The sequence below is a fragment of the Psittacula echo genome (genome assembly GCF_963264785.1).
Source record: "Psittacula echo genome assembly, chromosome: Z".
NCBI lineage: Eukaryota > Metazoa > Chordata > Aves > Psittaciformes > Psittacidae > Psittacula > Psittacula echo.
In genome coordinates, this window is record NC_137742.1 from 83,707,881 (window position 1) to 83,722,658 (window position 14,778).

At 59.4% G+C, this 14,778-nt stretch overlaps 2 protein-coding genes across 2 annotated transcripts; both read right to left on the minus strand.

Annotated features, from left to right (window-relative positions):
• Positions 1-1,882: 1,882 nt before the first annotated feature.
• DOK4 (docking protein 4) lies at positions 1,883-4,571 on the minus strand (the record flags this gene model as incomplete). Its single annotated transcript, XM_080638037.1, has 8 exons — positions 1,883-2,007; positions 2,097-2,220; positions 2,307-2,445; positions 2,743-2,932; positions 3,019-3,138; positions 3,277-3,391; positions 3,636-3,743; positions 4,506-4,571. The coding sequence occupies 8 exons, from the start codon at positions 4,569-4,571 to the stop codon at positions 1,883-1,885; spliced, it is 987 nt and encodes a 328-aa protein (XP_080494163.1).
• Positions 4,572-7,102: 2,531 nt separating this feature from the next.
• CCDC102A (coiled-coil domain containing 102A) lies at positions 7,103-12,878 on the minus strand (the record flags this gene model as incomplete). Its single annotated transcript, XM_080637627.1, has 9 exons — positions 12,840-12,878; positions 10,781-11,328; positions 9,657-9,859; positions 9,433-9,541; positions 9,065-9,181; positions 8,769-8,978; positions 8,341-8,511; positions 8,131-8,234; positions 7,103-7,229 (listed from the first exon to the last, which is right to left on the minus strand). Exons 2-9 carry the CDS (start codon positions 11,285-11,287, stop codon positions 7,103-7,105), a joined length of 1,548 nt encoding a protein of 515 aa, XP_080493753.1. The 5' UTR covers positions 11,288-11,328; positions 12,840-12,878.
• Positions 12,879-14,778: the final 1,900 nt, after the last annotated feature.

Genomic DNA, 14,778 nt, shown 5'->3' on the forward strand with positions numbered 1-14,778 from the left:
GCGGCTGGGAGGGAGGGAAATGTGTGTGTGCCACAGTGCTTATCCCAGTGTGGATGTGGGGCAGGGAGACAGCTTGGGGAGCAGGGGTGGGTGCTCATGGGCTGGAGAGAGCAGCTGGAGTCAGTGCTGTTGTTGCTTCCATGTCCTTGCTGTGGCACAGCCAGCTCTCCACGACCTGTCCGTATGCCTGGAGAGAGCACTGCCCTGACTAGCATGGCTCTGACCTCATGGGTCACTGAACTGGCACAGTTCTGAAAGAGCTGGGAGATGGAGTGTCTTGAAACTCCTTTGCCTGGGGATGTGGAGCCACTGCTGCTCTGGGCCATCCTCAGAGCCATGGGCTGCTGGAGGTGAGGGGTGGCAGTGGGGTGCTGGCATCCTGCTTTACTTGGGGTTGTTTAATGGAAGGTGGCAACTGCCTCCACCCTTTTCCCCTCCCCACCGGTTTTAGCCTTCACTTAGCCTGGCCATGGCTGGAGGCGGAACAAAGCCCTGAGCCGAGCACGCTGCCAGCAGTGGTAGGAAATCTCCCCGCATCAGCACTTTTCTCTCTGGCAGACACTTGGACTTCCGGAGTGTGTTTGGATGGAACAGACACATAGGAAGGGTGGATAAGGGTTGTTTATTCATTGAGCGACTCCTTAAAAATGAAGAAAGGAAACCCAAGCATTTTTGGTAATAAATGTTAAATCCTTTCCAGATGAGGTGTGTAGCCAGGAGTGACACCTCTCCCCAAGGGAGAACATGCGGCTAGGAGCAGCCCTTCTCCATCCCACCACCCCCCAGCCTCAGCCACAAGCTACACCAACCCAAGAGACAGTATTTACAGACCACAGGTTCCCACATAACAACACTCCTGCTGCCCAAGCACAGACGTGGAACTTTAAGGGTGGAAATAAACCCACCAACCACCCAACCCAGACTGAAATAAGACTCCGAAGAAACACCAAGGTTTGCACAGCAATAAAAAGATAGCCCTTCTAAAGGAGGTCAATAAATAGAACTAGGAAAAAAATCAATTGCTTTTGAGTTCAGCACATGATGCCCAGCTCCCCACCAGGAAAGGGCTGTCACCCAGTGGCGGGCAAGGAAGGAGCAAGGACAATCGGAATGCACAGAAACACAGCTCTCTCCTGCTCTGCCCAGGGAATACTTACAGCCACAAAGCTGCCCCTCAGAAACAGATGCTACTAGCCAAAATGGGTCCCTGGGTTGTTCACCAGCAGCTAAAGCAGGGACAAGGCCAGAGGGGCAGCTGGGGGGTGCTGAGGTGGGGAGCTGGGCTCTGCCTGGCTGCTCACCCCACCAACCCCCTGAGGAAAACCAGGTTCTCCTGAGGCATCCCCGTTCTACAGCAAGTGATTCAGTAGCTTTCAGTAGTGCAAAACTCAGCTTGGGGGTGGTGGGGTGTCCCCAGGAGCACCTCACTCTTCATGGGGGGGGTGAGATGCTGGGATCCCACACTTCAGCCTGGCAGAGCCACAGCCTCCAGTGCTGCTGTGGTACTCCAGCCTTCCCACCTAGCAGAAACACATGGAATTTCTTGACCTCCCCTGTCTCTTTGCCACCTCCCAGCCGGATCCCCAAAAGAGTCAAAAACCTATGAGCATCTCTGCCCAAGGGCTCTTCAGCGGCTGCGAAGTTTGCATTCATCTGAGAAGGAAAAATCACTTATAATACAAATATTCAAGATATATTTCAAGTCAGAGGAGGCTGAGCCAGTGTCACCTCCAGTAACATCAGGCAATAAGCCAGTGCCAGCTCCCCAAGGTCCTGGCACAGAGGGTGACCCTGAGGATCCACAGGGGCAGCTGCCTGTGTCCTTGCCACCCCTCAGGGAAGAAAAAGGGGGACCCCCACCACCACGTCTGCCCCTGCCAGCTCACGGGGATGATGTGGGCTCCCTGCTTTCAGGCTGGTCACTTCTGGAGGACTTTGGCTTCAGCAAGATGAACCTGTTGAGGAGGTCGGTGTCCGAGCTGGCCTGGGCACATGCGTATGCCTCCCCTGGGGACAAAGCAGAGGGTGGGCTCACCTGGGGGTGTGCTGCAGGGCTAGAGGGGCGGCAGCTCCTCAGAGAGCCCAGGAATACTCACCGGCATAGCTGGAGGACTCAGCCATGTTCTGGGAGCCAGTGATGTGGTGCCAGTATGCACTGCGGGGCAACATGGTGGTGGGAGTGCAGGGGTAGGAGAAGTGCTCAGTGCCCTTGTTCAGCAGCTGTGGTGGAGGAGACAGGGATGAGGGTGACACCCAGCACCCCAAGTTGGCCCCCAGCTGTGTCCCCACAGAGCACTGGAGCTCACCTTGGCGTTCTTCTCCATCTCCAGCAGGACCCTCTTGTGCTGCTCAGCGATGGCCAACGTGGCGCTGTGCACACGCTGGTAGATCTGCTCGCCCTCCTGCGTCTGGAAGGTGTAGAGACCTTCCCCTGCATCACACATCCTGCAGGGATTGGGCACAGGATGTCACTGGGGTTCACAAGCACAAGGGATGATAAAACATACCACCCCTGACGGCAGCTGGCCCAGCTCCCCACACTTCCAAGTGCTGTCCCTGCATTCCCTCCATGATGCTGAGCTGGGACCAGCACCAGCTCCAAACGTCCCTGGCCATGGGGCACCCTATGCAGGCCATGGCCATCATCCCAGTGTCAGGCCTGCCCTGGCAGCAGTTGCCACCTCCTGTTGTGCCCAACAGGACCCTGCAGTGGTCCCTGTCCCAACAGAGGTGACATCTCACCTTCCAGCCTCAAAGGTGAAGCGCGTGGCATCGCGCCCGTAGCGGCGCAGGGAGCAGAGAGGCCAGGAGAGCAGCTTCACACGTGGGTTGCGTGTGTCCCAGAGATAGATGTTTTCATGGGTGATCTGCAGCTTGCACTCGCCATAAACGTCAAGGTTGGGGCAGGGGAGGAGGAACACGTTAAACCGGTCTGGAGAGGGGGATAAAAGATAGAAAATGGCTCATGGGGGTTGTAGCGTGGCCGAGCCCCACAAGCGCCCAACACTCCGTGCTCACCCGTCTGCTCACTCTGCACGCCGGGCGCCAGCAGGTCGGGCTCCCCCAGGCTGATGTCATTCAGGCGGGCACCCAGGCACTCCACTGACAGCGTCTTGTACCACTCCTCTGCCTCCAGCTCTGCAAGGCACCACGGAGCCCCTGGGCAGCCCCGGCCAGCCTGGGGTGTCCCACCAGCACCCCCAGCCCTGGGCAACCCTTGCCAGCCCGAGGAGTCCCACCAGCACACCCCCCCCTTACCCTGGGCGCTGCCCCTACCTGAATCACAGGTGAAGGTCCGGGCTGAGTCATCAGTGAAAACAATGGCCACAGCCTGTCTCTTGGTCTCCTTGGGCAGTCGGGTGATGCACTTGACATTGCTGATCTCAGTGACCTGTGGAGGAGGTGGGGGGGGCACCCCGGCTGTACCCAGACTGTAGTTCCTGCTGCACCCAGACCCTTGTTCCTGCAACCAGACCCTGTTCCCATTGCACCCAGACCCTGGTTCCTGCACCCAGCTCCAGCAGCATCCCACTGAAGTGCATGTGGTGACAGGTACCCAGCTCCAGCCCAGCAAGTCCAGGTGAGGAGAGACTCATACAGTCATGGGGTCCCCCCATCCCCCCAGGACCCCTCACCTTTGGGCACCCACGCAGGCATGCCGATTTCTCATCCGGGTACTTCTCGAGGCGCTGGGGCCCTTTGCTGGAGGACTTGCGGAAGACCAGCCAGCACCGCCGGTAGATCTGCGACACAGCATGGTTTGGGGGTCCCTGTCCCCATGGCCCCATCCATCCCTGCCCCAGCACCCCTCTCACTCCTCCTGACCCTGGGGACAGGAGGGGATGCTGGCATTGCGGATATCCCAGAACTGCCATCATTCCACCCCTGCCAACGCTAATTACAGGGCTTAACTAATGAGCATGGACAAGGCTCCCAAGGGGACATCCCATCCCAGTATCTCCCCTGCCCCTCTCCTGCAGCCGCTGCCTCTGGGGATGGCGGGGCGATGTCCCCAAGCTTGTCCCCTCCTCAAGCCCGCTCTCTCTTTGTTCTCCCTAATTAGCGTGGAATTACCCAGCATGCTCGTTGCTGCCAGCTCCAAGCGATGGTGGAGGTGAACAACCCCCCGACCCTCAACCTCTGGATGCTGCACTCCTTCACCCCCTAATTCACACCCAGCAGCCCCCGCCCCCACCAGCATGGGACATCCTCAGTGCAAAAATGGGTCTGGAGGGAAACTGAGGCATGGGAGGGAACTCAGGGACACTCCCGAGCTTCCATGGTGACTGTGTCCAGTGTCTGGGGGGGTGCCACTGGAGGAGGATTGAGGCTTCTGGGGTTCATGGATGATTTGGGGACCAAAAAGTCACATCCTCCCCCCACCCCCAAAATGCCTCTGATTCCACCCAAACCCAGGGGCGCAGTGTGCCACGAGATGTCACACGTTGGTGGGTCACCCTTGTGACCGGTGGGCCCCCCCCCGGATCCCCCAGACCCTCGCTCACCCCCAGCTTCCTGCTCTTCATCCTCACATAGCCTTGCTTGATGATGTCGTTAAAATTCGTTGCCATGGCGACGGCCCGATGGGGTGAGGGATATTTTGGGAGGGGGGGGCTGCCTTCACCTTCGCCCCCCCCTCTCCATCCTCTTCCTCTGTACCCCCCCTCCCTCCGCCTCACCGGTGGCCCAGCTTGGTGCTAGCGGCATTGCCCATCCTGACTGGAAAAGAGAAATGACAGATCCCCTGCTGACATCTTCCTCCTCCTCCTCCCACTCCTCCACCTCCTCTTTCTCCTCCCTTCGCTGCCTGAACCATCTGAGTGGAACAGTCCGGTATTAACCCCTGTCAGCGTGGCAGAGCCAGGCATGAGCAGTCCCCCACCACCACCCCCAACCTGTGTCTCAAGGGACACCCACGCTGGACCTTGCCCATGGGTCTCCATCATCTCTCCCTGCTCCTCCTTCCTCCCATCGGGCTTCCTTGGGCAGCAACATGGCCCCAGCCACTGGGCATCAGTAGGGTTCAGCGTTAACAACCTCCTGCCTGGCCAAGCCCGCTCTGCCAAGGGATGTTTTGGCTCTGAGTGCCAAAGGGACCCTGGCTTCCAACCTCACACCTGTCGGCACAGCCCAGCCTCCCTCCAGCCCTACTGCAGGCTGTGCCTGGTCCCACTGCCCAAGGAGAGGGGACCCCAGCTCTGCAGTGGGACCAGGCAGGGACCAAGCTCCTTTCCCAGCTGGAAAAATCCCCCCTAAAAGGATGACCATGGGCCATCCCCAAGAAGCTCTGTTCCGGTCATGTCAGGTCCCCAAAGCTCCAGCATCAGGGGGAATCCATTCCCATCCATCCCACCACAGCAGCCCAGAGGGACTACACGCCAACATTCCCCTCCAGCCACTGCCACAGGCTGTTTAGTACCACCGGGATGGCTTGTATCATGTGTGTGTACCCAGGAGGAGCCAGGCTGGCGCCGTTGCTGGGATACCCCCACCCTGGGCTCTGCTCCGGGGTGGCTCGTTGGGACCAGGCACGGGGGTGATGGGAGCACCCCAGTGTCCCCAGAGGGGTCGTAGCCTCTGAGGGGAACATCCCCCTGAGGGAATTCAGAGATGCAGGGGGGCAACTCCTATCCCCAGCCTAGCCCCGATCTGTCACCTCGGTCGCTTGCGAACCCGGGCACCCCCGACCTCTCCATCACCGCCATGTCCTCGCCGCTCCCACCGGCACCGTCCTTCTTCGCGCTGTCACCCCCCGCGGTGTCGCCCTGTCGCCCCGCGCCTCGGCCAAGCCCCGTCCTGAGTCACCCCCCCCGTCCCGCAGTCGGTTCCCGCCGTGTCCCTCCCGGCCTTACCCGCTCACCGCGCTGTCGGCGGCGGCTCCGCGACGTTGTGAGCCCCGGCTCCGCGCGGCCCCGCCCAAGGCCCGCCCTCAAGGCCCCACCCCCCGGGCCACCTCCGTCCCTCCGGGCACGGCTCAGCCCAACCAGAGCCACAGCCGGGCGCCCTGCACAGAGGTTTCCACGCGCGCACATCGTTAGGCTTCAGAGTGAACGTCCCGCAGAGACTGGCGGCAGCCTCTGCCCAAGCTGCTGTCTCGGGCTGTCTCCAGGCTCAGGCTGGGGACACTTCCTCACCCCCGACCCCCCTGTGCTCCCTAAAACTCTGCTGACTCTGCCACAGGCACTTCAAGCCCCGCAGTCCCATTTGTGGGGCCATAAAGAAATGAATAATCACTGGAAATAAAAGGGCATTAAAAAAATCCCAAGTAATAACATGAGCAGAAAAGAGGCATGCTTTTAGCCAATCAATTAAAAGGCAGAGGAGGGATTACCTCACCAAAATATTAATTTTTAATAAGGCTGAGTCTGAGCTCTTCCAAAGCCATGCAAGGCCCTGCGCTGTTGGGGCTGGGCTGGGCTGGGCAGGTCACAACCCGTGGGTGAGTATCCCTACACCCACGGTGACAACCTCTGCACCCATGGGTGAGCACCTTTGCCTGCCCACTGCAGCCATGCATGCCCCTTCGTGGTCACAAGCCTCCCTGCTTCTTCCTTTGCAGGCACAGCGATAGGTTTTACCCATGTGCTGGGCTCATCCCCAGGTGTGGGGGCAGCAGTGGCAGTGCGGTGACACCAGCAGCCACACATTCAACCCCAATGCTATCTCCTCCCATTCCCTATCCCTGCTCCAGCGTGGGGACAGACCAGCAACTCCAGACACCACCAGAGCCTAGGCCCCTCTGGGCTCTGTATTTTTAGTAAAAAAAATCATATACAAATACATACATGTATATAATACACATAGAAAATGAGGGCAGGAGAGTGTGGCTTCCAACAGGGCTAGGTGCCCCCCTCTGCCCTGTGCTTTCTCTTTCTGGGCTGCTCAGGGATGCTGCCTTTGGAGGCCACATTTGTGTCCCCATGAGATGCTGGTGGCCGAGGGGCAATGGACGCTGCTCAAGAGGCAGCAAGCTTGGAGCATCCCTGGGCAAAGCCCTCCCCATGCCTCCGTTTCCCCATATATATGAGGGTCACCACTCAGTGACAGGTGCTTGTGGGCAGAGGCCCACCAGGGGACATCCCTGTGGTGGTGACCCAGGGCTCTAGGGCACCTGGATCTGCAGGTCCTCATCCTCGTCGGGGTCACTGGTGCCATCCCCAGTGTCATCAGGGCCAAAGCGGGTGCTGCGCATCTTGCTGAAGAGTGGGGTGCTCTGCTGCCTCCGGAGCCTGCCAAGGGGGAGCTGCTGCGGCCAGGGACAGTGGGCATAGACCAGCCCCCCCTGCCCCTTCAGCAGCCTGCACCCTGGCAGGGTCCATCCCTGTGGCACCAGCACCTCCAGTGTGGGGCTAAGAAGCACAAGGCAGGCACCAGCTACAATGCTCCAGGGCCAGACATCACCACGCTGGGCACTGCAGACCCACAGGGAGTGCAGAGCAGGGAGAGATGGCCCCTAAAATTGGGCTCCCCAATCCCCAGGAGCCTGTGGTAGTTTTAGCTTCTTGCTCACCTTTGCATGAAAATTTATGAATCAAATTTGAAATCCAAAAGCCCAGGAGCTGGTCAGATCCGACCAGTTTGCTGTGTTTTACTGGAAAGCATGAATTATTTAAGGTGGAGTGCAGGAGGGGGGAAGATGGAGCCTCCATTATTCCTCTATGATTTAATGACAATGTGCAAATAAAATAAAGGAAGATGATAAACACACTCTCCAGCACCTCCCGGAGATGCAGCATCGATCTCTCATGGCCATTTCAGCTCTTTGCTGCTGGGGAGGCAAAGCGAGGCCAGGCAATGTTTTCAAGGGCAATAAATCCCACCTCCTGCCTCCCCAAACCAGTGTGAGATGCTTGGAGCCTGCCCTAACCCTGGTACTGGCAGTTTGAAAACCAAGCAGCTTCAGATTGGGCTGTACTGGTCTGTGGGCAGCTTTGCGCTGGTTGAACTGGGACGTGAAGGCTGCTCCAAGGGTGTCTGCGCACCCTCCTAGGATGCTGGAGGCAGTCTGGACATGCTTAGCCCAGTGCTCAACAGGGCAGATGGTGGTTGAGAGATGGTGGTGAAGAGAACATCACCCCATCACAGTATGTTGGGGGTACCCACTGCAGCCAACCCCATTCCCCTGCTCACCGTGATTGCAGGTGCTCTAGCTGCACTTGGAAGCTCTCACTCTGCTCCGTCTGCTCATCCAGTGACCGCTGCAGCTTCCGTGTCTGGTTGTGGGCCTCATCCAGCTGTGGGATGGGATGGGATGATGTGGGATGGGATGGGATGGGGCTGTCAGTGATTGAGTGGAGCTGCACACCCCAAGCCCTCTTTCACCAGCTCGAGCTTCCCCACCTCATCCTCAGCTTGGGCCAGCTCCTTCTTGAGCTCCTCCACCCTCAGGCGCAGCTTCTTCACCTCACCCTCATGCTGCTCCACACGGCGGTTGGCATGGGCCAGCTCAGCCATCTTCTCCTGGTACTGCTTCTTCAGCTTGGTATGGACATGCTTCAGGTCAGCCAGCTCCTATGATGGGCATGCGGTGGGGGTCTGAGCGGGCAAGAGCCACCCCACCACTGGGTGCCCCCTCCTTCCTCTCAAGGGATCTCTCCCACCACCCTTCCCCATGACAGAAGAGCTGATGGAGCAAGGATGGGATCACTGCCACCTCTCAGAGGATGGATGGTAGCAGAGTTTGGGCTTGAGAAGGTCCTGGGGAATGCTGAGCCATCACTGAAGTGACATGGTCACCCAGGGAGGGGGTGTCAGGGATGGGACAGCACCTTGTTCTTCTCAAAGAGCTCGGCCTGAATGGTTTTGAGGTCAGTGTCCAGGGCGCTGGCAGTCTGGCGCCGCTTGCGAGCCAGCACCTCCTCCAGGTCCTCGATCTGCGCTCGCAGCTTCTTGTTCTCCCGCTCCAGGTTGAGCTTCTCTGTCTCCAGCCGCTCCCGCCGGCCCCACTCAGCCGCGTTCTCTGCCTGCAGCCGCTCCATCTGGGACAGGGACATGGTGTGGCTGGGGGGCAGCAAGGACCCTCCTCGCTGCTCCCTGCATCCCCCATTCTGGGTATCATCCTCACCTCTGCTCGCAGCTCAGCCAGTTTCTTGTCCATGCTGGAGCGAGCGCCCAGCTCGTCCTCCAGGTCCTCGGAGATGCGCCCCAGCTCGTCCTGGTGGATCTCCTTCAGGATGTTGAGCTGGGAGGGGGACAGCATCCAAGGCAGGCAGCGAACACCCACCTTGTACCACCCAAACCCTGCCTGTACCCGTCTACCCAACCTCTGTGGATATACCAACTGGCTCAACAGCAGTAATTAAGACTCTTAGTGAGCACCCTGGAGATGGGGAGGTGGCTATAGGTCACCATGTCCATCCATAGAATACATACTGCCCACTGGGGGACAGGCCACCCCCTGGCGCACCCCTGGTCCCCAGGCACCTTGCTTACCTGCTTCAACATCTCCTGCTTATTCTTATTGAGCTCCTCATACTTGATCTTCCACTGGCTGAGCTCGCCCTCCAGCTTCTCGATGCTCTTGCTGAGTGCCAGCTTGTCCCTGAGGAGAGACAACACTGGAGACAACCGTTAGGACACCATGAGATGTCCCATCCTGGTGGGGACCATGCTGGGCTCGGCTGGCACCTCACAAAGGTGACGGCCTGAGCACTCACTCCCGCTCCTTGAGCAGCACTTTCTGGGACTCATCCAGCCTCAGCTTGAGGGCAGTGACTTTGGTGGCATCCTCCTCCATGATGCTGACATCCTCCCAGAGCAGGCGGCTCCGCTCCTGCCGGGTGAAGGAGGCCCGGCTGCTCCGCTGCTCCCAGCTCTCGTCCTGCTTGCTCGCCAAGATGTTTTCCATCAGCTCCAGATCCTGTGGAACCGCAGGTGGCTCAACACAGGGGACAGGGTGAGGCGAGAGCCCTGGCTTCCTACGCTCTGCAGAGCTCACCCTTCATCCCATAACCAAGAACATCCCTCCAGCCGAACCCAGCAGCATCCCTCTCTCCTGTCCCCAGGGATGCCCTGAGGCTGGTGTAGAGGGACCTGTCCTCCCAGGGGATGCTTAGGTTAGTCCCAGACGTGCTGCTTGGCAGCAATGCCATGGGGTAGACTGAAACAGCACCTCATGGCACCTGAAGTGGTGACTTCTCTGTCATGGGGTCTTTGACACGTGTCATGACAGAGACAATGACAGCAGAATGGGAATGGCTGGAGCAGCTGGGAGCATCCCTGGTGTGGCTCTGGTATCCCCTCCTCCCTCTTGCTCCTCCTCCCTCAGCACAGAGCTCTGCCAGAAGCCCATACAGACACCCTGGCATTGTAGCTGTCGCTGGGAGATGCCATCAGCACTGCTGGTGTCACTGTCCCCTCGATTGGCACAAAGACTTTTGCCCAACACCTCCAAAGGGAAAGCTCAAAGAAAGGGACCAGAGCCAGTGCCAATGTGACCTCCCTGCACAGGGCTAGAGGGGGCCGGGACCCCCACGATACTGCTCCTAGAGGGGTCTGACACCCAGTGCTGCTTCAAGAGAGGCCCGTCCCTTCAGTACTGCTCTGACAGGGGTCTGAGGCCAAAATCCTGCTCCAAGAGGGGTCTAAGCCATGACTTTTCTGAGACAGGTCTGAGCCCTCCCGCTGCTCTGAGAGGGGTCTGAGCCCCTACACAGCTCTCCTTGTCAGGGCAGGAGCAGCCTTGTGGTCAGCTGCAGACAGGGGTGGTTTGGGGATACACGCAGGCAGTGTGTGGGGTGGGCACCCCACCACCCGCAGGCAGACACCCCATGCCCCTCACCTTGGCTTTCGGGGGTGCCTCGGCCCCCACATCCCGCACGGGCTCATGCTCTGGGTCAGCCTCTCCCTCCGCCCCATGCAGCCGGTCACGGTCATGGTCCCGGTCCCGGTTGTGGTCGCGGTCGCGGTCGCGGTCACGGTCACGGCGCAGGTTGGCCAGCTCTTTGGTGAGGGCTTCCAGGCGATGCCGAAGCTGCCGCACCTCCTCGCGGGCCCGGTTACGCTCGGCTCGCACCTTGCTCCATTTCTCCCTCCAGTTGGCTGTGCAGTCCGACCACCACCGCATTGTCTTCTCCATTTGCGCCGCGCGTGCCCGTGCCTCCTCCAGCTCCCGCAGTCGCAGCTCCTCCCGCCCTTCCCAGTCCCCTTCCAGCAGTGCCGGGGGGGGCCCTGGTGAGGGCGTCCCGCTGGGGGGGGACGGGGAGGGCTCAGGGGCCAGCAGCGCCAGCAGCGAGCCCCCCGGCAGCGGAGGCGAGCCCGCCAGGCGCGAGGCCCCGCTCTGGCTCATGGTGAGTCTGCCCTAGGACGTGGCCATCACTAGCCAGGGACCTGCGGGAGACAGGAGGGGTCAGTGGAGCCCTTGGGGATTTGAGGGGTGGCACACTGAGTGACGAGGTGACTGGTGTGGACCCTGGACATGTCACAGAATCATGGAATCATAGACTGGTTTGGGTTGGAAGGGACCTTAAAGATCATTCAGTCTAACTCCTTGTCATGGGCAGGGACACCTTCTACCCAACCATGTTGCTCCCTAGTGAGGACTGGCAATGTCCTCAGTGAGTTCCCTGGTGATGACTCCAGCAAAGAGCCAAATGATGGCCTCAGCCAGGTCTCCAACAAAGACACTGGTAAGGACCCTAAGAAGAGGTCTCTGGTGATGGCCTCAGCAGGGTTCCCCCATGAAGAATCAGTGAGGTCTCCAGCAAGGACCACAGCCATCAGCAGCTTGCCCCAGCCTGGCCCAGACACCTCTGCCAGCACACGGGATACAACAATGGTCTACATGTTATCTGAATGATGTCATCCTCATGAGGTCACCCAGATGACATCATCTGTGGGCCTCCAAGACCATCCCCAGAGCTGTGATGAGGGGAAACCAACTGCACCTCAGCTGCTCCAGTGAGGGTTAAAGCATGGATCCACTGCCATCAAGGCAGGAACAGCTTTGGAACAGGAGATGGAGCTGCCAAACTGGCGTGATGGGAGGCTGCATGGCATGGCTGTGCATGCTCTCCAGTGACGCTGCTACAAAGGGCCTGTGCTGCCCACCAACGTCCCAGCAGGGACCTCACACCCGGCATGGGCAGGCGGGTAAACCGCTCTGGGAAACCGTAATGGGAGGCTGCTTGTGTCCTAATAGAATAAGTACAGACCCAGCCACAGCCAGCCCACAGCCTCCCGGCAGGTTTTTGGGATGGTGCAGCTCTGACTGGCTGCCAGATCTGGTCGGGATGAGAGCTGGAGCAGCGGCTGATGGAATTCTGGGCTTTGCACGGCTGAAAAAGTTAATTTATCTTGTGACATTGGGTAGAAATGATGAAGTTTTGGTACAAGGCCAAGGCGAGCCTTAGCCTGTGATGTCCTGCGGCCCTGAGGAGCAGATCCAGGTCCCGGCAGGAACCGGCACAGCAGATCCGGCAGTGCAGTACCCACGCGAGCTCGGATGGACCCAGCGCACCCCCACAGCTCCCACCGAAGACGCGCGCGGCCCCTCTCCCCCGCCCCATCCGCCGCGGATACCCGTCGGGCGGAGCCGCCTGTCGCCCGCGCTTCCCCATTGGCCGCGGCCGCTGTCACTCCGCCGCGGGCGGTGGCGCCGCGGGCCCACGGGACCCTCCGCATTCCTCCGCTCCCTCCGCGGCCCGCAGCTCCCGCGGAGCGCGGCTGGGCAGCTCCCGCAGGGCTTGACTCGGCGGGGCCCGGGATCGCCCGTCCCAGCGCGAAGTCGCGCGACCTGTCTTGTCCCTTCCGTCCCGTTCCGGCGCGACCGCCCCCCCGTCCCCGACAAAGTTTCCCGCAAGTTTTCCGCCGCGCCGCGTCCCGCCCGTCCCGCTCCTCACCGGTGCCGTCGGTGCGGAGAGCCCGCGCGAGCCGGGACGCTGCGGACGAGTCTCCTCCTCCTCCTGCCTCTTCTCCTCCTCCTCCTCTTCCTGCTCCCCCCACCCGCCGGGGGCCGGTCCCGCCGCCGAAGCCCAGCCCGGGGCCGCGAGTGCGTCTCCTGCCCGCCGGGGGGGGGTGGGGGGGTGGCGTTCGCGCTGTTGTTGGCGCGGGGCGACGTGTTACTCAGTGCAGGGCTTGCACAAGTGCGTTTGCGAGTCTATCCTCGTGGGAGGCGGTGCACACGTGTTGCACGTAGGTGCACGCTGCACACGCGTGTGCAGGTGGTGTTTTGCCCCCTGAAAACGAGGGAACGTGCTCGTGGGTATTTCTGGAATCGTTTGTACGTGCAGGTGTGTCACACGCAAGTGTCTCTGCCCAGGCATGCATGCAAACATGTTTTGGGTGTTTGCATGGATGCACACGTGTGTGCTTATACGTGTATGTTGTGTGCAAGCTTTGCCACGCAAGAGGTTGCACACGGACGCTTGCACAGTATTGCTGTTGCTCGTGGGTGCTTGCAGACATGACGGGAGGACGCTTGCTCCATGAGTGTGGTGCACAGACACATGCTCACACACAGTCGCACTGGTGTCTGCATGCAGCTGCCAGATTCCAGTCTGGGGCCCAGCTTCTTTCCAGCCTGGGCCTCTTCAGGGTGTGAGTGCTGCTGGAGCTCTGGAGCAGGCCAGACCCTTCTTCCCTGTGGCTCTGGCTGCTCCTGCAGAACTGGCATCAACCAGCTCCAAATCGGTGAGTTGGAGTCTGAGACATGGGAGAGGGTCTGGGGAGAACAGAACATCCCCACCTGAGTGTCTCCACAGGTGAGTGCATCCCAGACAGACACACAGCACTGCTTGCCGCATCCCCACACATCCTGAGCTGGCTCTTTCCTCCTCCTGACCAAGCAGCAAAGCTCCAAAACACCATTTTGCCCCAATATTTTTCCCTTTGCTGGATGCTATTCAGCAGGGAAAAAAAAAAAAAAAAGAAGGAAATAAAGCAGCCAAGAGGATTTGTGTTCCACGGGACATGGAAACAACACCATGGGACACCAAAACCTTGTTCTCCCCCATCCTCAAGCAGAGCAGAAAAAAAGAAATCCTATTAAAGAAACACTGCAAATGCTTGTGCATGTTCTCTCCGTGCCTGGTATTTTCTGCTGGAAGCAACCTCAAAAAATTGGAAGTGGGGGATGCTTTGCTCTCCCATGCTCCTATCCCTGGATTTTGGGCTGGGGAATCTGGAACCAGAGGCTCTGCTTGCAGCCGGTAAAGCAATTCTGTAGGCATTTTGGCCAGAGCTGCTGGAATGTGCTGGAAGGCTAGAGATTTAACCCACTCCTGGCACTAAAGCTGGGCTTTATAAGCCGGCAAAGCTTTTCCAAGTGTGACTTTGCTGTTGGCTTCGATGAGCGCATCTTGGTGACACCAGCAGCTTCAGGGATGTGTTGCAGCAACCTGGGATCTGTGTGTTTTGTCCTTGCAAAAATCAAACCTCCTTGTCTCAGGGCGTGTCACCTGAGGACATGGGAAGTGACTCGTCGCTGTGGTCCATGGAACATCCTCCTGGCACCCTTCTCCTCCAGCTTTGGGTGAGGAGCTGGGTCCACAGTGCCTGATCATGCCCAGCAGTTCCCCATAAATATATTCCCAAAGGGCTCCTGTTTTCAGGATGAGTCAGATGGAGGCAGATGGTTGTCCAGAGAGCAGAGGCTAATGAGACTTGGAGTGGCTGCAGGCTCTGGGTGGCATCACAGTCCTGCAGCAGGCACTAGTGTGGCTGAGCTGTCCCCATTCCCCACACCTCTACACAAGGCCACATCCCTGCAGTTGGACCCAGCAGCCCCTGGAGCATGAGGTGAAGCCTTCTGGGACAAACTCATTTTTCCCCCATTTTGTG